This window comes from Amyelois transitella, chromosome 25 (assembly GCF_032362555.1).
Source record: "Amyelois transitella isolate CPQ chromosome 25, ilAmyTran1.1, whole genome shotgun sequence".
Classification (NCBI taxonomy): Eukaryota; Metazoa; Arthropoda; class Insecta; order Lepidoptera; family Pyralidae; genus Amyelois; species Amyelois transitella.
This window is the reverse complement of record NC_083528.1, coordinates 6892840-6916526: the sequence shown is the minus strand read 5'-3', so window position 1 is coordinate 6916526 and position 23687 is coordinate 6892840. Positions and strand designations below refer to the sequence as shown.

The following is a 23687-nucleotide window of genomic DNA, read 5'->3' as shown; positions in this document are numbered from 1 at the left end:
TTGACGTCACATCACTTAAATCTAATTATAACTACTACCGCTTCCAAAGCGCATGTGTAGAAGAAGCGATATAGTTCATTCTACTAGTACTAGTACATTATATATAGTCTAGTACATTATTATAGTACATTATATATAGTCTAGTGCATTTTATTTCATTCTTTTTCTCTTTACTCACCAAATAACCGCACTGAGCAGCCAATTCCGTGGTATTAGAAACAGCTGAACTGACATACCTCAGTGTACGAGAAAACTCTGTTTTGGACATCGGTTGGTCACTGTTCAGCTTTTCTGTAAACGGGGAATATGTTAACATACAAACATACATACATATAATCACGTCTATATCCCTTGCAGGGTAAACAGGGCCAATGGTCTTGAAAGTCTGATAGGCCACGTTCAGCTGTTAAAATGTTAACAGGTTTTATAAACTGTTTTCCATCGTAACACAAGTTATTACTATTAGTTTTAAAACCTTATATATTTTCTAATTGTTTAAATGTTATTTAACTCAAAATTACAAAATGTATGTGAACAATATGATACAATATCTATTAATTTAATGATTACAAACTAAAACTATTTTATAAAACCGTCTATTATAGAGATTTTTTTGAGAGAAAAGTTCACAGACATTGTGGGATCTTGCGTCTGCTTACCATAAGTTAGAAGTTTCTTTAATTATGTTAGTCAAGGTGAAACGCATTCAAACATAACATATAACCCTTGCGGAGTAGTCAGAGTCAACAGACTTCAGAAGACTGAAAGGCCACGCCCAGCTGCTTGGCTTCATGATAGAATTGAGATAAAAACAGTGACAGGTTGCTAGCCCATCGCCAAAAAGAGAAATGCCAAGTGAATAAGCCTATCGCTTAGTCGCTTTTCACTACGTCCATGGGAAAGAGATGGAGTGGTCCTAGTCTTTTTTCTATTGGTGCCGGGAACCACACGGCAGATATAGTTTTATCTATCTATATATCTTTCTATTTTACAGGTAACACAGCTGAACTTAACATGGTCTTTCAGGTCTTTCTTCTATTATTTTTTCAATTAGTGCCGGGAACCACACGGCACGCATTCAAAATGTTTCACTTACGTATGACTTCTTGTTGGTTCAGCATAGCGTCCAGGCATTCCGCATAGGGCAGCATGTTCGCGGGTTGTACATTTATCAGCAAAGTGTTTTGGAATTGCAAATTTCTAATCAATTCGTTACATTCATGGTAAATTTTGTTCTTCGTTGATGTAGTACGTGTCTGTTTGTTAGTAAAAAAAATAAATTGAATCCATTAGAATCTTGTCTTGCTATTAGTAACAAAAGTAAAACATAATGAAGCTACTTTGAAAAAAAAATATACATATAATCACGTCTATATACCTTGCCGGTTAGACAGAGCCAGCAGTATTGAAAAGACTAAAATGGCCACGTTCAGCTGTTTCGTTTGATGATAGAATTGAGATTCAAATAGTGACAGGTTGCTAGCCCATCGCCCGAAAGAAGAAACCCAAGTTTTTAAGCTTTTTCCTTAGTCGCCTTTTACGACATCCATGGGGACGAGATGGAGTGGCCCTATTCTTTTTTTTATTAGCACCGGGAACCACACGGCACTATTTTGAAAATGTATATAAAAAAGGTAATCTATCATCGTCACTTTTTTGTTTGGTTCATGAAAACAATATAACACATGCAAATAATAAATTAACTAAATTTAAAGAAGACGCTAAACTGAAAGAATTACCAAATTATTAAGTGCGTTGTTCAATAAACGACAAGCCTCAAGAAGGCGCCTCTGGCGAGTAAGACTGTTGGGTTCCTGTTAAAAAATAATAAGATGCTTTACAGAAAAAACGTACAATACAATACAAATTATCTTTATCACTACATAGTATAAAACAAAGTCGCTATTTTAGTCTGTTTGTCTGTATGCTTAAATCTTTAAAATTACGCAACGGATTTTGATGCGGTTTTTTGTAACAGGTAGAGTGATTCAAGAGGAAGGTTTTTATTTATGTATAATTTTTTCCGAATTTTGCACCCGTGCGAAGCCGGGGCGGGTCGCTAGTTGCCCATAAAAAATACATATGTAGTAGAAACATAGGTGCATTATGAATATGTTGAGCAAAGGCGCACTTATCGCTAAGCAATCTCTTCCAACCAACCTTTGGGTAGTGACAGCATACATAACAGATGTTAGTGAATAATTAATAAACTACACACATACATAAACTATAAATATAAACTTACACAGACTACATATGTACATTATATTACACAAAATAAATAAAAAGAATTTAGATTATAATTCGAAATCTTCGTTCTTGAACAATCTCTAATGCTGTAACAGGTACATACATACATACATATAATCACGTCTATATCCCTTGCGGTGTAGACAGAGCCAACGATCTAGAAAAAAATTATAAGGCCACATTCAGCTGCTTGGTTTAATTATGGAATTGAGATTCAAATAGTGACAGGTTGCCAGCACACCGCCAATCGAAAGAAGAAGAAAAAAGAAGAATCCCAAGTTTAAAAACTTATTCCTCAGTCGCCTTTCACGACATCCATGGTACCAGATAGGTACTTTTTACGAGTACAACATTTGAAGGGCTCATTCCGAATTTTTCTCAATTTTAAGACGAGACTATCAGAAAATTACAAATAGCAATGATAAATTATGAAACAAAATCAACTTGTGTGTTCTAGCAAAATATAATATTTTTCTCTCAAATTCAAACTCAAATTCAAAACTTTTATTCATTATTATGAGACACTTCAATATCACTTAATAATTGTCATGTCTTTTTGTATCACAACATTGTATTGACGTCAAATAAATTACTTTAAACAAAGTTTACTGCCGCTTCCAAAACGTCAGTGCGGAAGAAGCAGTAACAAACCGTACTGCAGCATTTTCTCTCTGTTTCAAACAAGAATGGAATACAAAAATAGTGTTGATAATATCTAAGCAACTCACTTGAGCGACAACTTCAGACTCTTTCACAACGTTGTAAGTCTGGAATCTAACATCTCTGGCTGCTTCTTCTAACTTCGCATTATATACTGGATCCTGAATGTGAACAATTACGTTTTTTAAAAATCATTTTAAATAAAATTAATATAATTACATAAATAATGTTAATTTTGCCGTGTGGTTCTCAACACCAGTATAAAATAGAATAGGACTACTCCATCTCTTTCCCATGGATGTCGTAAAAGGCGACTAAGGGATTGGATTATAAACTTGGGGATTCTTCTATTAAGCGATGGGCTGGCCTTTCAGTATTTTCCAGACAGTTGGCTCTTTCTACCCCGCAAGGGATATAGGCGTGATGATATGTATGTATGTAAGTATGTATGATAATTTTTGTCAACTTTATACGACATAATTCTTTATTCATAATGTTATTATAAATACAAAAAAAAAAATTTTGTTTAAAGACGGATGATCTGACGACGAGAGTGAATAAAATGTGTGGTGAATGTGGAAAATGTCGTGAGGAAACCTGCACATTCATGCAACTGAATGTGCCACCATGATCGATCCAAAACGTGTTAGATTTACCTGCAAAGGTTGCGAAGTTCAGACGGGAGTCGCTTCGTGTAAAAACCTGATTCACCCAATCCAGGATCCATGGTCAAGGGCGCACCCCAGGTTCTTCTCTTTACGGCCTCTGTAGCGCAGCGATAGCACGCTTGTCTGTGTCACCGGAGGTCCCGGGTTCGAATCCCGACCAGGGCATGATGAGAAAAGAACTTTCTCTGATTGGCCTGGGTCTTAGATGTTTATCTATATAAGTATTTACTATAAAATATAGTATCGTTGAGTTAGTATCTCGTAACACAAGTCTCGAACTTACTTCGAGGCTAACTCAATCAGTGTAATTTGTCCCGTATATATTTATTTATTTATTTATTCTCCATAATGGTGAGATGGTGAAGGTGAGATTTCTTTCTTTAGTGATTTGATTGATTGAGTGAACAAGTATAGACATACTCACATCAGATTTCAAAGCTCTGGCTAGAGCTGACACCTCACCAGCAGCGGCGATGCTGATGCTCACACTGCGAGCCAGTGATGATTTAGATGATGTTGATGATGAAACTAATGTAGACAGCAAGGAAGACAGCTTGGTAGCTGACTGTTGCAGCTTGTCTTCTAATACGCTGTGAATGATAGAACTGTTTTAATATAAAGTTTTAGACCGCCGTAATATCACATGACTTTCTGATTTTTTTTATTGCAAAGACTAATACATACATACATACATAAAATCACACCTCTTTCCCGGAGGGGTAGGCAGAGACTACACCTTTCCACTTGCCACGATTATTGCATACTTCCTTCGCTTTATCCACTTTCATAACTCTCTTCATGCAAGCTCGGCGGTTTCGGGCACTCTTGACCTGCCCTTTACCAGGACGTCATTAATTTGATCAAGATACGTTCGTCTAGATCTTCCCACTCCGACCTTTCCACACTCTCCTAAAGACTATCATAAGTAAATAATGTGAATTACATACACATAATATATAGCGGGAGCGATAGTTTCGTTCGACCGCCACCAAAGGGAAGACCTTCCGCCAGGCTAGGTGTTATGTCTGGGGAACCGCGCGACACACGATGTTGTGTCGGAGGTTGTATAAATGCTCCAATCCGTGAAATCTTTGCTTGCGCAATTTAGACTATTCGCTGTTTTTTGACTGATGGCGTCACGTGATTTGTTGTTGTGACTGGTGGCGTGGAGATGTCGCCACAAATATTTTATAAAAATGTATAAATATTTAAAGTAACGACCTTAATAGTTGAGAAATTTTAATATAACATTTCTTGCAAAGTATTTTATGACTCATATGAAATTCTATAAAATATGTTAGTAGGCACACCTCTGTCTACGCCGCAAGGGATATAGACGTGATTATATGAATGAATGAATAGTTGGTACACTAATTATTATTATAACAACGCTCACACTCTGTCTCCCTCCGTCTTGACAACATCAGTTGATAGAAGCAGTCGATTAATATCGATATCCTGAAGTATCGTCTTTTGACCCGCCTTCTTGTTGAAACTGCAACCTCTGTCGATTTCCTGGTTAAAATGGATAAGTACAATATAAATAAACTAAAAAATATATATCCTATTACTATAACTAAATCAATCTAGATTGTTTTAAGAATAAAGAATAGGACCGCTTCCCCTCATTCCCATGGATGTCGTAAAAAGGCGACTAAGAGATAGGATTACAAACTTGGGATTCTTTTTTTGGGCGATGAATTGAGATTCAAATAGTGACAGCTCATCGCCCAAAAAAGAATCCCTTAGTCACCTTTTACGGCATCCATGGGAAAGAGATGGAATGGTTCTATTCTTTTTTGTATTGATGCCGGGGACCATACGGCACTATATTTACATATAAGTACTTAAGATGATTCGATGAATAAGTTGTTTCTTCGGGGTAAGCCTGTAATAACACGCTGTAATAGATAAATGAAAAATTTAATAAATTGTAGTGGAAGCGATAATTCGGCTCGACCGCCACCAAAGGGAAGATCTTCCTGTAGGCTGGTGTGACGCCTGGGGAACCGCGCGACAGACGATGTTGTGTCGGAGGCTGTATATATAGCTCCAATCCGTGAAATCTTTGCTTGCGCGATTTAGGGTTTTTCGATGTTTATGACTGATAGCGTCGCGTGATTCTGTTTTTTATTTTTGTGACTTGTGGCGTATAGATTTCGCCACAAAATAAACTTACTTTGATCACTTGTTCCGTGATAATGGACACCTCAGGCCTGTCCAGCTCTTGCCAAGTGGCGATTCTCCTGCCTTTCTCTATCAATGATGTCTTTAGAAGGTACACGAGCTTCTTCAAATGCTCTTCAAGCCTGAAAAAGTCGAGTTTGTGCGTATTTTTTGTTCCTCATATAATCACGTCTATATCCTTTGCAAGGTAGGCAGAGCCAACAGTCTTGAAGACACTATTTGTGACTATATTATGTATATATGTATATGTATGTATCCTTAAAATAATTTAAATTTTGATTCTGTTAGAAAATGGAAATTTAACGTATCAGATTTACCTGAGTTTAGCGTCAGAATCATCAAAGTTAGTGCGTATTTTTTGTTCATCTATGTACTGTGTCAGAGAAGCACCAAGATTGTGCTGTGATGATACACCTTGAGCAGCTTGCAACAACGCACAGCGCACTGGCCAAGGGACAGGCTGAAATTTACACAGTTTCAACAAATTAATAAATGACGACGGCTTTTGAAGTTACGTTTAGTTCGACAGCTCAATGAGATGGTCAGTGAGAAGTGAGTGAGTGAGAAGGTGATGGATTTATTAAGATATAAATTTATGAAAGTAATGTCAATCCATACTATCCACACTAATAATAAAGAGGAAAGATTTGTATGTTTGTGTGGAATAAACTCAAAAACCACTGGTCCGATTTTGATAAAATTTGGCACAAATATAGAATAGACCTTCAAAAGTGACATAGGCATAAATTTGTTTTTACTCTTTGTTTATTTCAAAATATAAAACACAAAAATATGTCCGACCGTGCGAAGCCGGGGCGGGCCGCTATTCTTAATACACTTGACGGCCTCTGTGGCGCAGTGGTAATACGCTTGTCTGTGACACCAGAGGAGGATTCGAATCCCGGTCAGGGCATGATGAGGAACGAAATTAACTGAAACTGAAGTTCTCTGATTGAACTGGGTCTTGGATGTTTATCTATATAAGTATTTATTATAAAATATAGTATCGTTGAGTAAGTATCTCGTAACACAAGTTTCGAACTTACTTCGAGGCTAACTCAATGTGTGTAATTTGTCCCGTATATATTTATTTATTTACACTTAATGAAAGTAATGTCAATATTTAATACACTCGATGAAAGTAATGTCAATACTTAATACACTCAATAAAAGTAATGTCAATACTTAATACACTCAATGAAAGTAATGTCAATACTTAATAATACACTTAATGAAAGTAATGTCAATACTTAATACACTTAATAAAAGTAATGTCAATACTTAATACACTTAATAAAAGTAATGTCAATACTTAATACAACTTATTTGTTTCAGGACATAACTCCTACCTCGTCAATATATCTATCCTGTCCGCTTTTTAACATTTCGTCGATTCTCTTCTCTAGTCCAACCAGGGTGTGCAGGGTGTCGTCCAAGGATGCACTTTGTGTATTGGCTATAGCGCTTTGAGTAGCGAATCTAGAAATATTAAAAAAATACGTACATTCTACATTAAACGTTTGTTTTCTTAGGGGTATGCAGGGACTTTGGATTTTAATTTGAGACAATAAAAAAAAATTTTATTTTAGTTATACTTTTTTTTCTTCTTATTTTATAGATTTACGATCTTTATTATAAATAGAAAGATACTTAATGGACTCATCTCCTTATTAGAGTAAGATCCCAGAGCCGTAAGACACAACTTATTTTCTAAAGAATGGATCTTTCGATTCTCAGTAGTCTTTCATGTACTTTTAATACCTGCATGTTTGTGAGACTTGCCCGGTGACACCTGCGCAGGTACCAGGCGAGAAAGGTAACTAAAAATCACAGTTACTTAACTTAAATTTTTATGACTGATTTTTATATATATTTTATAGACTATAACTCTGAAGTCATATCAGAGAAGTCAGACGCTTTCCATGCGCCAGAACTTTTGTCAGACGCCTTAAAGCTCTATCTATGGAGCAGCAGGTTCGAATCCCGGTCAGGGCATAATAAGAAACGAACTTTTTCTGATTGGCCTGGCATTTGGATGTTTATCTATAAGCTCGTAAGTATTTATTATAAAATATGAGTTAGTATCTCGTAACTCAAGTTTCAAACTTACTGCGAGGCTAACTCAATCTGTGTAATTTGTCCTGAAATGAAATCCAAGATTCTAAGGTTCTTAGTGGATCCTGATTTTTAGCGCCGATGGAATCGGAAATCCACTATGACCACAGGGATACATACATACATACATATGGTCACGTCTATATCCCTCGCGGGGTAGACAGAGCCAACAGTCTTGAAAAGACTGACGTTCAGCTATTTGGCTTAATGATAGAATTGAAATTCAAATAGTGACATGTTGCTAGCCCATCGCCTAAAAAAGAATCCCAAGTTTGTAAGCCTATCCCTTAGTCGCCTTTTACGACATCCATGGAAAGGAGTGGTCCTATTCTTTACCTACCGCAAGGATGATGATGATGATGATAAAAAGACAGAACAAACCTGAGCATATTGCAGTTGTATTCCAAGTGTTCAGACTGTGCTGTGAGTGCAGATTTATCATTGGAATCTGGTAACACCTTGATTTGAGAAGCTATCTTCTTCACTTTATCATCTGAAGACTACAAAACAAATAATAATTTACAACTTTATAAATTCAATTCAGTTAAACCTATGTTCTGGACAATAGAGTTAAAATTTCATAAAAATTCAACCTCATACGTACTACTAATTTAAAAAGTGGGGCATCATTTTTGAATTGAAATTTTCGTGATTGCAAAAATAAGTGAAATTGATAACCTTAAACATAAACCTACATTACAAACAGGAGTAGGAATAACTTTATTAAAATTATGCGCAAAAAAATTAAAAACAGATGGACAATTAAAAATATTATTTAAATAAATGCTACTGTTATAAAATATGACGATGAAATCTTTTCTCACCCTTCCGAATCGGTCAACTTGGTGGATATCATCGACAAACGTAGAATCTCCTTTTTTATGGTCATGAGAAGGACGCAAAATACTATCAGCTTCCTTAATGATATGTTGACAGTTGTCATCAATATCCTACAATATAGTTTAAACGATTTTACTATAAATATTTTTAAAGTTACCAAAAATATATACATAAAAAGCAAATGTTGTTTTTTTTTATAAAGTTTTGAACACTAGAAAAAAGTCATCATGCTAAGAACATTTACGATATTATTTTTGAGTCTTACAATACCGATGCAACTATACCAATTGTATAAACAAAAAATACTGAGCACCACGTTGGGCGCCAGTTTTAAAAACTTGTTTTATTAAATAAATTACCTTGTATTTTGTAGAGCACGCAGAATTGACATTTATCATTTTATCTGCTTCTTGAGATAATTCCTTTACGTATTCCTGCACATTAAATTTAAATTATTAAAAAAATAAAAATGTCACTAATACTTTCTAAACTTTATATTCAGCGATCATCTCAGTATCTATGAAGAGACATTGTGAGCCGTGCTTGTCTGAGATTATTTTTACATGTTTAATCCCAAAGATCGGTGTACCTAATTGAAAATTCTAAATATCGCAATAAAGAAAGTCTTCTCTTACCGTTAAGTCAACGATATACTGATGTTGGTTGTCGATCTCATGAATTTTCTGCAGCGCCAGAACTTGGACATTTTGCACGGCATCCTCCAGTTCACGACTCTTTTCCAAGTTCTAGAAGAATTATACCTTGAACTACTTAACACTGGTTTAATTACCTCTAAGTTATTAGTTATGCGTAAAATAGATGATATGATGTTGGTAACGCATGCCCTTGTACTTTCAATGTGACTTTCACATGTAACCATAATCCAATAATTGTAAATAAATAAATATTCAACAAATTACACGGATTGAGTTAGCCTCGAAGTAAGTTCGAGACTTGTGTTACGAGATACTAACTCAACTATGCTATATTTAATAATAAACTTAATAGATAAACATCCAAGACCCAGGCCAATCAGAAAAAGATCTTTTCTCATCATGCCCTGGCCGGGATTCGAACCCAGGATCTCCGATGTCACAGACAAGCGTACTACCGCTGCACCACAGAGGCCGTCAAAGATGGTAAGATTCCCCATAAAAGGTTGCGGAGGTCAGATCAGAGTCGCTTCAGGTAAAAACATGACTCACCTAATTAGGGCCATGGACCCCAGGGTCTTCTCCGAGTGGTGCAAATGTAACTCGGATTTATGCCAGTAAAGGAGAAGAAAATGATTATGATGACAAATAAAATGAAGCGACAGAATTATGCAGAAGTAATGGCATGTGGAAAAATATGTCCGGAAAAGAGACGTGATGTGTCTAATTAACTTACGTGTGGCTCTTTCTTGCAAGCAGCGTTGGCCCTGTCTAGTTGTTCAGCCGCGTCGTTCAGCGCACGCGCATAATTCGCATACTTGAGTTTAAGCTCTGGAGATAGTGCAGGATCTGATGACTTTTTCTAGAATTACACAGAAGATTTTTTTCAACAAACTGCTAATGTAAGAATGACTAAATGTCAAATAAAGAACATTATTTGCATGCATATTATGTTCCTTGGGAAATATTTGTGAGCACTATGTGAGGATAATTCAAAAATTCGACACAGGAATAAGAAATAAACGAGTTTTTTACAAAAAGAGCAATGATCATAATCCAGTTAATTATACTAGGTACTTACAAAAGCATTATCCACAAGTGCAGCTGTCAGTTTCCTGAGCGGCGTTTCTTCTGTTACAAAATCTTCAGATGGTCGTAATTTCACCAGCTTGCCTGAATCCAGATCTTTCTTAAGCGCGTCCAGTAAACCTTTTAAGAAAATAGTATTCTCAAACATGTTAAAATTCAATTGGATAATAAACCGCGCACCATTCATAGAAATGTGAAACCAAGTACTTAGATATATTAACCGTGCTTAGTTTATCTCACATTTAAATAATATCTTATTGTGAAAGGCAGAAGCATTTTCTTAATTTATTTCAAGTCTTTAATTGTAATAAGTACATAAGGTCTTTAATCATTTATTCACTGTAATACAAGTTGTAACTTTTTAGAATTGTTATTTTGTGCAATCCAATTTACCTTCAGCCTTAGCTGTTTTAGCATACAGCTCATCAATACAAGCTTTATGTCGAAGGTCTTTAGACAAAGGATTCCATGTTGCGGAGAACTCTTTTATTTTGTTAGAAAGAGTCTGACAGGCGTTTTTAATGATGTTCTGACATTCAGCAATTTGAATTGATGGCGCCACAAGCTGGAATATAATAGTTTATTAACATTGTCAGTTTTAATGATGAAATCATTGCATAAGCATCAGCAACCAAAACCGAGGAGGTATCGACTGTTAAAATAAAATCATTAACATGGAGGATAACAGATTTTTATTTTGACATATTTTAAATAAAGTTTAAATTATTAGCACAGAACAAGCGCAGTGCCGAAACAAAACAAATGAACTAAAACGCTAATTATATTATTAAGCCAAAGACCGAAAACATGGAGAGAAATAACGGAAAATTGACTCTGTGCCACATCCATAAGAGATTAAAATAAAGAGTACTAGGGTTTAACAAACCCTGTTCTTTGCCATAAACACTAAAATGAAAATGGCCGTAAAAACCTTGCCTTAATCAACCCTATAGTTTTAACCTTATAGTTTTATGTCATCCCAAATTTCATGCTCCTGCCTTGAATATATGATGACGTGTGGTTTCCGGCAGTGCCGTGTGGTTCCCGGCACCAATACAATAAAGAATAGGACCACTCCATCTTTTTCCCATGGATGTCGTAAAAGGCGACTAAGAGATAGGCTTACAAACTTTCTAGGCGATGGGCTAGCAACCTGTCACTATTTGAACCTCAATTCTATCATTAAGCCATATAGCTGAACCTGGCCATTCGTCTTTTCAAGACTGTTGGCTCTGTCTACCCCACAAGGGATATAGACGTGACCATATGTATGTATGTATTATCTACCTTAGCAGTATAAACCAGGTTCTCAGCGGCTTTGGCACAAGCTTTCCCTGCCGCACATAATTTATTAGCTTCATCTTCACATATATCTGGTACGAGAGTAGAACTACCCGTCGCAATCTCTGACAAGATTTCACCGATGACTTTTACCCTGGATATGACCTTGATAAAGATAAAAGCGATTAGAATAGATAATAAAGAAACACGTAAAATAAGAAAAAGGAATGGAATAGACTGACTAAGACTGACTGTGAATGGGACGTTGGAAGGAGAAGGCCTAGATGAATGTACCTTGGTCAAATCGAAGACGTCCTGGCAATAGGTCAGGTCAAGAGTACCCTTAACTTTATAGCTAACGTGAAAAGATGAAAGAGATATCTGTCTTGCGCTGAATCCACATGAAACAGGAAATAATGCAACGGGATTACGCTATAATGATGATGGATGTCGTAAAAGGCGACTAAGGGATAGGCTTATAAAATTGTAATCCTTTTTTTAGGCGATGGGCTAGCAACCTGTCACTATTTGGATCTCAATCCCATCATTAAGCCGAGTAGCTGAACGTGGCCATTCAGTCTTTTCGGGACTATTGGCTCTGCCTACCTCGTAAGGGATATAGACGTGACTATATGTATGTATGTATGATGATGGATGAATTAGGAAATGTTTCAATTGTTTGAACGATATAGACTTGGTGAATAACGTACATTATTCTGATCAAACTTACCTCTTTTTCTTGATTTGGATCGTAATCCGTGCAGACCGAGTAAAGGATCGCGGCAGACTTGTCGCCATACTCCGCTGTTGCTCCATTTAGATTCTACAATAATGCATAAAGGCTTTGAAATATTAATCGTGAGTAATAAATGACCACAACCAACTTTGTGAAATTGTCGTGCCCCAAGGTTCTATATTAGGACCTACTTTCTTTCAAGTAATTGTGAAACGGTCAGTCTTCCATGATCGAAAATCAGACTGGCATTATGTAGTTTGCAGATGATACCCAATTTCTTTTAACCTTTAATTTCGGTTCGCGTGATGAAAGATTTGACGAATCGCAAGGTGGAAGCAAGTGCAAGGTCAATCTTTCATCAACCATATACGAGAAACGGGTTCTCTAGAAGTCCCTATACACGCCGTGTCGTCCGTAATTGGAATATATAATACAAATAAATAATTGATCACAACTTACATTTTTATTACTTTCCCTGGCATCAACAACCTTGTTCAAGGCGTCAAACATTGCTAAGATGTCATCCAAGAAAGCCTTCCTCTGTTTCTCCGTCATAGAGTTACTCAAGACTTTGGCATCTATAAATGAATAAAACTTAATAAAACTAACAGTACCTACCTTAAATTCAAATCAAATCAATTTAATTTAAACAAAGTAGTTCAGTTGAAAAGGATAATTTAAAGAATATACCTTTAGTGATATCGCGTACCAGAGGTGCCAATTCCCAAACGCGCTTTTCACAATCTGTTGATTCTGTTCCTAAAAGGATAATATTACTTATAAAGTTGTTATGAAAGATTGAATGGATATTATAGAAAAAGATTGATAACTTATATTGATAAAAAATAAATCGGATCTTCAAGAGTTAAATGATCCCTGCATATTTCTTTCGCTTCATCCACATTTATAACTCTATACTGTTTTAATTCAGTTATTCTTCATACTTCTTTCGCTTCATCCACATTAATTACTCTCTTCTGAATTAATTCAGTTATTCTTCTCTTATTTCTTAATTAAGTTATTTTTAATACCTTCTTTCGCTTTATCCACATTAATAACTCTCTTCTGTTTGTTAAATACATACCATCGCAAACAAGTAATTCGCTGATGACAGCGTTAGTGAGCGCTATTTTCTTTTCCAACGCCTTCTGAATCATTTTCACTTGGTCCTTATGCATCGATGGTGTCTCCAAACTTGAGTTGTATACCTGAAAATGTATTTCTCTGTAACATACATACATACAAATGGTCACGTCTATATCCAATACACACAGACAGAGCCAATAGTCTTGAAAAGACTGCATGGCCACGTTCAGCTATTTGGCTTAATGATAAAATTGAGATTCAAATAGTGACAGGTTGCTATCCCATCGCCTAAAAACAAATCCCAAGTTTGTAAGCCTATCCCTTAGTCGCCTTTTACGAGATCCATGGGAAAGAGATGGAGTGGTCCTATTCTTTTTTATATTGGTGCCGGGAACCACACGGCACCCGTTGCTCTGCAACTGACGCATAAATCTATCATCTTGAAAACATACTTTGGGTGTTGAGTTTCGGAAACTTTCAACGCGATAACGATTGTCTTGACTATATACAAAAAACCTTCGGTGTATGGTCGGTAAGGTTTATAAAAAATACTTGTGGCGCACAAAGGCACAGGACCTTTTATTTAAGTATTTTATTCGAGTCCCACCGCTGCCACCAATTATTATTTTCGGAGCTATGTACATTAGTTTGAATACTAACCAATAATAAATAAATATATACGGGACAAATAACGCAGATTGAGTTAGCCTCGAAGTAAGTTCGAAACTTGTGTTACGAGATACTAACTCAACGATAGATACTATATTTTATAATAAATACTTAGATAGATAAACATCCAAGACCCAGACCAATCAGAGAGAGTTCGTTTCTCATCATGCCCCGACCGGGATTCGAACCCGGGACCTCCGGTGTCACAGAGAGCGTACTACCGCTGCGCCACAACAGCCGTCAAATTAGTTATTAAAAAAAAGACTTGTCTTTTTCAAAACAAAGTAATATGGAACCATGTTAGGACTTTATACATAGAATCATACTTTTTTAATATCTTCCTCAGCATCTTTCAGCACATAGCTGATCTTCCCCAGAGCCTGCTTCAGCCTGATATCAGCATCTTTAGGTTTCGGAGACGGCACTGGCTTGGCCTTATTGATGATGATGTCATCTGTTGAAAAAAGGTTACATACATAGGTACACAAGCTTAAGGTCATGTTAAGTAAATATACAAATACTACATACGTTTTTATCCCATGCGGGGTAAACAGAGCCCATAGTCTTGAAAAAACTGATAGGAGACGCTCAGCTGTATATATAGCTTTAAAGATAGGCTTATAAACTTATTTCTTTTCTTTCTTTATGGGATACGCTCTGTTTACCCCGTAAGGGATATAGACGTGATTATATGTATTAGACAATAAACGGCAATACGAAACACGGAAACAGTAAACTGACTTTAATAACACTTTTTCTTAGTCGCCTTTTACGACATCCATGGGAAAGAAATGGAGTGGTCCTTATTTTAGTTCAGTTCTTAGTTTTTCCTTTGAGTAAAGAATCTTAATAAGGATAATGAGAAACTCTTATCAAAATATTGCATTGTCATCGGTCCATGATACGTGTGCAAAGTTCCAAGTTGATCAGACGTTTAGAAACCAGTGAAAATTAAGCTCAAAGATTCCGTTACATACATACATACAACCCAAGCTAATAAAAGCGTAGTAAAAAGGACATAGGTAGGTACCTTTCTCCGAAACATTACAGCAGTCCCTCAACTGATCCAGGTCCCTCGTCAACTGCTGGTTCTCCCTCTCCAACTCCTTGATCACGGCGGTCAGCATCGGCTCCTGAAGGTACGGGGTCCAGTGGCTCCTCAACTCCTGGGCTGAGGAGGAGAGGACGTCGATGGAACTGGACAGGCTGGTTTGGCAGTTGGGGTCGTTCAGACAGGGCGCTGTGAGCTGGAATGAGGAAAAATATCAGGTCATTTACATACATACATGCATATTGTCACGTCTATATTCCTTGCGGGGTAGACAGAGACGACAGGCTTGAAAAGACTGAATGGCCACGTTCAGCTATTTGGCTTAATGATGGAATTGAGATTCAAGTAGTGATAGGTTGCTCGCCCAGCGCCTAAAAAAGAAACCCAAGTTTCCCTTAGCCGCCTTTTACGACATCCACGGGAAAGATATGGAGTGGTCCTATTCTATTTTATATTGGTGCCGGGAAACACAGGGCACCAACTATTTTCTTTTTTTTAATTGCATAATTCAACCTTTTCATTTACCTACTCAATCAAGAAATAAAAATGTGTTTAATATTGAAATTACCTAATAATTATGCCGTGTGGTTCCCGGCACCAATACAAAAAAGAATAGGACCACTCCATCTCTTTCCTATGGATGACGTAAAAGGCGACTAAGGGATAGGCGTACAACATGGAATTCTTCATATAGATAGGCGATGGGCTAGCAATCTGTCACATACAGCTAAACGTGGCCTTTCAATCTTTTCAAGACTGTTAGCTCTGTCTATCCCGCAAAGGACAAGACGTGACTACATGTATGTTATGTTAACTCCTTCAAAATTATGAACACGAATCCCATTATGGGACATGTCCGCCATTGCAAGTGATTTACTTATTCTATATCTATGTACTGTAACTTAGTAAATTTCTATACAATAAAGATATACTCGTATACAAACTAAATTAAACTTACCGTCGCAGCTGTAATTAAAGCATCAGCAGCGTCAGCAGTCCTCCTTCCACTATTAGCGATTTGACTGACTGACTGATCCGACGGCAGCAGGTGGTCAGTCAGGCAGGCAGAGTTTTTGACCAGGCGGTTGGCGGTCAAGCAAGCCGCATGGGTTGTCTCCATGACCTGTAATGTTAAACATACATCAAATCACGCCTCTTTCCAGGAGGAGTAGGCAGAGACTACATCTTTCCACTTGCCACGATCTCTGCACACTTCCTTCGCTTCATTCACATTCATAACTCTCTTCATGCAAGCTCGGCGGTTTCGGGTACTCTTGACCTGATCTTTTGCCAAGTAATCGTTAATTTGATCAAGGTTCGTCTAGGTCCCACTCCTGCCTTTCCATGAGTAACTATGATCGATCCAATACGGGTAAGGATTCCCTGCAAAGGTTGCGGAGGTCAGATGGGAGTCGCTTCGTGTAAAAACCTGACTCACCCAATCCAGGATCCATGGTCAAAGACATACTTCTCCACAGGGTGATGAGGATTCAACCAAAACTAAAGCCAGGAGGAAGAAGAGGAGGTGATGTGGTAGTGGATTTGTTTGTCCATCTGTCACGTCAAAACGACTGAACTGATGTTCATGAAATTTTGCATAAATCTATACTAATATTTTAAGCTGAAGAGTTTCTTTGTTTGAACGCGGTAATCTAAGAAACTACTGGTTCGAATTTAAAAAATTTTTTTGTGTTAAATAGATCATTTATCGAGGAAGGCTTTAGGCTATATAACATCACTCTGCAACTATTACGAGCGAAGAAATAATGGAATATGTGAAAAAAACGGGGAAAAATATTCATCCTTGAGAGCTTCTACGATGCCCCAAAATAACAATTCCACGCGGACGAAGTCGCGGGCACAGCTTGTATAGTATGAAGAACTAAGAAGGACATGGGTACTTTTCACATAGACAGAGGCGCGGGCGAAACCTAGCAAAGCTATACACTAACCTGTTTAGCGATTATAGGCTTCGCTTGAGAATTGACCATGTAAATGAGCTTCCCTGATGCTGCTGCGAACTTCTTTGCCGAGTTCCTCAGAGCCTGTCAAGATTGTATAGAAATAATTATGTGTTTCGTACATACATTTATACATAAATTACGCCTCTTTCCCGTAGGGGTAGGCAGAGATTCTTTCCTGGAGAGTTAGAGGTTACTACTTTCGCTTCATAATTCATAACTCCCTTCTGACTTATTGGTAGAACGTCTCCGATTTGATAAAGGTACGTTCTTGTTAGCTTCTTATATATAGAATAGAATTAAAAAGAAAAGCAATTTTAATTGACCGTTTGTGAGTTCCAGATTAAGGTCACTCTAAAATTTTACAAAATTATTTCATAAATGGAAATCATAATATACTTAATCATAACGTTTTATTATTTTTATACAGTTTTACTTAAAAAGGAAACATACTTTCATATTATGTCGTAGAAGGCGACTAAAGAATGGGCTTATAAACTAAGGACTCTTCTTTTAGGCGACTGGCTAGCAACCTGTTAATATTTGAATCTCGATTCTATCATTAAGCCAAACAGCTGAACGTGTCCTATTAGTCTTTTTAAGACTTTTGGCTGTCTATCCCGCAAGGAATACAGACGTGTATGTAGTAAATACATAGATTAAACGAACTTTACCAATTGTAAAATACACTATAGCGATTACAACTAATTACTTTAGCGTTAGTTCCAGTGCTTGTTCCCGTGACGTCACAAATCTCTTTGGAGGCGGCGCACAGCGCACGCGCATAATCCAGCAACAATCCTTTAGGGACATCCTCGCGAGAACACGACATCGATTTAGTATCTGTAAATAGACCACAAAACAAAATAACAAAAAGAAACATTAAAAAATAAGCTAGCTTTTAACCGCAGCTCCGCCCGCGTGAATTCAGCGCCAACTACAATAAAAGGCGACGAAATTAGCCGAATTTAGCGCTACCTACAAATGAATACAGGTTTTTTTGCAAATCTTATGGGAACTATACTTTGACCGGGATGACAGGTACCCTATGTCCTTCTCCAGACTCTTTATTATATGTACGTGACATTTCAAGAAGATTAAAACATACATACATACATATAATCACGTCTATATCCCTTGCGGGGTAGACAGAGCCAACAGTCTTGAAAAGACTGATAGGCCACGTTCAGCTGTTTGGCTTTACGATGGAATTGAGATTCAAATAGTGACAGGTTGCTAGCCCATCGCCTAAAAAAAGAATCCCAAGTTTGTAAGCCTATCCCTTAGTCGCCTTTTACGACATCCATAGGAAAGGGATGAAGTGGTCCTATTCTTCTTTTTTTATTCGTGCCGGGAACCACACGGCACGGTGAAACTATACTAGTCGTTAACAACCCACAGACCTTTGACCACTTGAGGTAACGCCTCAGAGACCGTTTTCATTGCTCTTTCGGCAGCTGGGTAGTCTACGTTGTCTAGATCTGAAATTAATAATTAATTTTACATTACACGTATAGCGGGAGCGATGTTTCGGGCTCGACCGGCATAAAGAAAAGCTAAGCTGGGTGTGATGCTTGAGGAACCGCGCGACAGACGATGTTGTGTCGGAGGTTGTATATAGGTATGCTTCAATTCGTGAAATCTTTGCTTGCGCGATTAAGACTCTTCACTGTTATTGGCTGATAGCGCCGAGTGATTGGCTGTTGTGACTTGTGGCGTAGAGATGTCGCCACACACGTCTCTGCCTCCTTCATCACCTTCCCCATTACTTCACTTGGTTTCATTCACACATCATCAATGTTTGTGGTGATAAAGATACTGAATATTCATACTTACAAACATATAATCACGTCTTTATCCCTTGCGAGACAGAACCAACAGTCTTGAAAATACTGATAGGCCACGTTCAGCTGTTTGGCTTAATAATAGAATTGAGATTCATATAAAGTGACAGGTTATGTTAGGTGTAGAATCCCAAGTTTATAAGCCTATTCCTTAGTCGCCTTTTACGACATCCATGGGAAAGAGATTTATCTCAATTCTATCATAAGCCAAATAGCTAAACGTGGCCTATTAGTCTTTTCAAGGCTGTCTACCCCACAATGGATATAGACGTGCCCATATATAGGTATGTATGGAAAAGAGATGCAGTGGTCCTATCCTTTTTTTATTGGTGCCGGGAACCACGCGGCACGTAATGAAGATGATAATGATAACTAAGCTACAGTAGGAACTACCAGAGCAGACAAAGCAGCGTTGAACCGCGCCGGCCCTTTGAAATTCTTTTATTGTTAACTAAAGATCAAAATAATATGAGAAGTACTGAATGATCATAATTACTTAGCGGTGATGTTTTTGATGATGCCAATGAAGTTGATGATGAAGATGATGACTTACTTGCAGTAGCAACCGCCAAAGCGGCCAACGCTGCGTTGAGTCGGGCCAACCCGTTGGATAACTCTAGTTGTTTGAACACCAATTCTTCCCCTTTGGCAGGTGCACTAATGTATGGCTGTTAACAAGAATAATAAATTTTACATACATTCATACATACATATGGTCAAGTCTATATCCCTTGCGGGGTAGACAGAGCCAGCAGTCTTGAAAAGCCTGAATGGCCACGTTCAGCTATTTGGCTTAATGATAGAATTGAGATTCAAATAGTGATAGGTTGCTAACCCATCGCCTAAAACAGAATCCCAAGTTTGTAAGCCTATCCCTTAGTCGCCTTTTACGACATCCATGGGAAAGAGATGGGTGAGTGGTCCTATTCTTTTTTGTACTGGTGCCGGGAACCACTCGGCAATTATAATAAATTTTAAATTTTGTAAAACCCCTGGCAGACATTTTACTTATAATATTCTATTTCCACTTGGAGTTAAGCTAAGGTCACTCTCAATTAAATCATGACTATTTTCTATTAATGCTTTCACTTCGCCGACAGAATTCAGATCTTCACCACTTTCAACTCCTACAACTTTTGAACGGCTCAACCGATTTTGATCAAGCATGTCTAAGAAAACTCGCAGATATACTAATACCTTTTATAAAAATTGAAACGTTTCTTCAGTTTGTGAGCTATAGCTATATCACAGACAGATAGACATGTTAAACTTATAATGGCACTCTTTTTCTGGGGTTTAAAAGTAAATAATTAAAGCTATTTGAATTAATTCACTTCATTTAGTCAATAAAACAAAAAAATATTGTATCAGATGTACATTTGACCCTGGATCTGAACGTTACCTTGGCGAGTTCTTCATCGACGTCCCGCAAACACCTCTTGACCTCGGAGACAGTGTCAGCAAAATGAACTCGTTTTGATTTCTTTGTCTCAAATTTTGATTCGTCTGGTATCATGGATGAAGAAATATCTAAAAGTTTCATGTCAATTACATTAAAGTACGGTAGTTAGTTACTTCCATTATTTTCAATCAAAAAACGGCGATTTGAGAGACATCAAAAATAATATTTATTTATTTAAAACATCCACGGGAACGAGATATAGTGGTCCTATTCTTTTTTTAATTAGTGCCGGGAACCACACGGTAAATTAGGTGAACTTAATGCTAATAGTAATCTCTACCAGTTGACCTTTATAATATGTGAAGAGCCGACTTCAAATAGTATATTAAGAGTCTGTGAGTGAGTTAATCTTTTAACACAAAACCTTAATGCATAAACGTTTTGCCGTGCCGTGTGATTTCCGGCACCAATAAAAAAAGAATAGGACCACTGCATCTCTTTTTCATACATACATATGGTCACGTCTATATCCCTTGTGGGGTAGATAGCCTTGAAAAGACTAATAGGCCACGTTCAGCTATTTGGCTTATGATAGAATTGAGATAAATCTCTTTCCCATAGATGCCGTAAAATGCGACTAAGGAATAGGTTTAATAATATATAACAATATATAATATAAAAGGCAACTAAAGGATAGACTTATAAACTTGGGATTCTTTTAGGCGATGGGCTAGCAACCTCTCACTATTTCAATCTCAATACTGTCATTAAGCCAAACAGCTGAACGTGGCTTTTCAGTCTTCTCAACACTATTAGCTCTGTCTACTCCGCAAGGGATATAGACATGATCATATGTATGCATGTGTAAACGTTTTTCACATTCATCACTGACTTAATCACTAGAGTACAAATAAATAACAAAGCGAATAACAAAAAACAATAATTACAATCTCCCTGGCATTCCTTCCTCATATTCTCCAACAGACCCTGCAATACTCCATGCTTCTGATCCAGCCTGCTCACCAACTCCTGCTTGTCCACGGCCTGTATGGGCGCCCACTGCTGGGCTAGATGATGAGCTGACAGTGATAACGCCTCTATAGAGGACAGGAGTTCTGATTGGCAGTGCAGGTTGCCCAAACTCGGTGATGTTAACTGAACAAAAAGAATATATAAAAAGATTTTAGAAAGTCGAAAGCAAAGATGCCGTGTGGTCCCGGCAACGCCGTGTGGTTCCCGGCACCAATACAAAAAAGAATAGGACCACTCCATCTCTTTCCCATGGATGTCGTAAAAGACGACTAAGGGATAGGCTAACAAACTTGGGATTCTTTTTTAGGCGATGGGCTAGCAACCTGTCACTATTTGAATCTCAATTCTATCATTAAGGCAAATAGCTGAACGTGGCCATTCAGTCTTTTCAAGACTGTTGGCTCTGTCTACCCCGCAAGGGATATAGACGTGACCATATATATATATATGTCGAGATAAGAAAACACAAGAAGGATAAATACTCGTATCAAAAATTGTCTCACCTTTCTTCATTCGAATCCATGAAAACTTCAATGATAAAGTAAGTGGACTTTTAAGACAAATTACTTCAGTCATGATAGAGTAATGTGATGTTTGATCTTAAGACAAAAGAAAGAAGGTAATACCTGAGTTACAGTTAGTAAAGCGTCAACGGTAGCCATGGTCTTGTTAGCAGCCCTTTTCAGTTTATCTCCAGCCAAATCTGTAGCGTACAGCTTATCAATCAGGTTGAAAGACTCCTTTACAAGCTGTTTGGCGGTGTTGCATACCAAATTCGCATGTTTTCTTATCTGTTGATAGTTTGTTTGTTTGTAATATCTTTATAGTGCCGTGTGGTTCCCGGCACCAATACAGAAAAGAATAGGACCACTCCATCTCTTTCCCATGGATGTCGTAAAAGGCGACTAAGGAATAGGCTTACAAACTTGGTATTCTTTTTAGGCGATGGGCTAGCAACCTGTCACTATTTGAATCTCAATTCTATCATTAAGCCAAATAGCTGAACGTGGCCATTGAGTCTTTTCAAGACTATTGGCTCTGTCTACCCCGCAAGGGATATAGACGTGACCATATGTATGTATGTTTGTAATATGTTTATTGCATAGAAATTTACACAGTGATAAGTATGTGGCGACATCTCTACGCCACTCGTCACAACAACTGTCAATCATCGCGAAGAACTTGACGCGCTCAACCAATAGCAGCGAAGAAACTAAATCGCGGTTTCAGATATCACGGATTGGAGCTATATACAACCTCCGACACAACATCGTCTGTCGCGCGGTTCCCCAGGCGTCACACCAGCCTGGCGGAAGATCTTCCCTTTGGTGGCGGTCGAGCCGAATCATCGCTCCCGCTACAAGTACATAGTTATAAAAGAATCAAATCACTTGCAATGGCGGACTTAGTTTTTTATGTCTATTTAAGAACGGATTACCATTAAGCTGAACAGCTGAACGTGGTGTATCAGACTTTTCAAGACTGTTGGCTCTGTCTACCCTGCCAGGGATATAGACGTGGTTTTATGTATTAAAAAACAGAAGATTGAATTAAAAGATTGGTCTTAAAATATAACTGAGTTTGGGAAGTTCCGTGTGCCGTGTGGTTCCCGGCACCAATAGAATAGGACTACTCCATCTCTTTCCTATAGATGTCGTAAAAGGCGCCTCATTCATAGACTTATAAACTTGGGATTCTTCTTTTAAGCCTTGGGCTAGCAACCTGTCACTATTTACATCTCAATTCTATCATTCAGCCAAATAGCTGAACGTAGCCTTTCAATCTCTTCAAGAATGTTGGCTGTGTCTATCCCGCAAGGGATTCAGACATGATTATATTATTGCTTAGCGATAAGTCCGCCTTTGCTCAACAATTTTTTGGGCAATAAAGATAATTTGTATTGTATTGTATAAGTATGCAATAGAAAGAGTTGAGAGGAACAAATATATAAAGATAATGATTATCCACACCTTGTTAGCGTCATCAGCTTTGGTTTGTGGGTTGAGGACAAACACCAGTTCCCTGGACGCTGAACCGAACTTCTTCGCTGATTCTCGCAAAAGCTGCACAAATATTCGTGTATTCGTATCAATAATAACTAAATGAAGAACTTAATGATTACAAACTAAAATTACTCTTTAAAAAGATGATTACAAACTTAAA

General features: G+C 37.5%; 1 protein-coding gene across 2 annotated transcripts in view; it reads right to left on the bottom strand.

The window, feature by feature from the left end:
• LOC106136531 (talin-1) overlaps positions 1-23687 on the bottom strand; it is a 76672-nt gene that overhangs the window by 12474 nt on the left and 40511 nt on the right. For both annotated transcript variants that reach the window (XM_060951568.1, XM_060951569.1), the window contains exons 35-66: positions 23495-23587; positions 22151-22315; positions 21440-21647; positions 20493-20620; positions 19644-19758; positions 18650-18727; positions 17959-18089; positions 17238-17330; positions 16244-16408; positions 15265-15481; positions 14561-14688; positions 13564-13687; positions 13170-13238; positions 12939-13057; positions 12474-12566; positions 11750-11908; positions 10856-11027; positions 10455-10582; positions 10110-10235; positions 9356-9466; positions 9080-9154; positions 8705-8830; positions 8262-8380; positions 7115-7244; positions 6083-6225; positions 5758-5887; positions 4975-5093; positions 4003-4168; positions 2979-3071; positions 1740-1814; positions 1097-1256; positions 179-291 (exon numbers count right to left, since the gene is read on the bottom strand). In XM_060951568.1, coding sequence (XP_060807551.1) covers positions 179-291; positions 1097-1256; positions 1740-1814; positions 2979-3071; positions 4003-4168; positions 4975-5093; positions 5758-5887; positions 6083-6225; positions 7115-7244; positions 8262-8380; positions 8705-8830; positions 9080-9154; positions 9356-9466; positions 10110-10235; positions 10455-10582; positions 10856-11027; positions 11750-11908; positions 12474-12566; positions 12939-13057; positions 13170-13238; positions 13564-13687; positions 14561-14688; positions 15265-15481; positions 16244-16408; positions 17238-17330; positions 17959-18089; positions 18650-18727; positions 19644-19758; positions 20493-20620; positions 21440-21647; positions 22151-22315; positions 23495-23587 — 4071 coding nt within the window. The remainder of the gene's footprint in view (positions 1-178; positions 292-1096; positions 1257-1739; positions 1815-2978; positions 3072-4002; positions 4169-4974; positions 5094-5757; positions 5888-6082; positions 6226-7114; positions 7245-8261; positions 8381-8704; positions 8831-9079; positions 9155-9355; positions 9467-10109; positions 10236-10454; positions 10583-10855; positions 11028-11749; positions 11909-12473; positions 12567-12938; positions 13058-13169; positions 13239-13563; positions 13688-14560; positions 14689-15264; positions 15482-16243; positions 16409-17237; positions 17331-17958; positions 18090-18649; positions 18728-19643; positions 19759-20492; positions 20621-21439; positions 21648-22150; positions 22316-23494; positions 23588-23687) is intronic.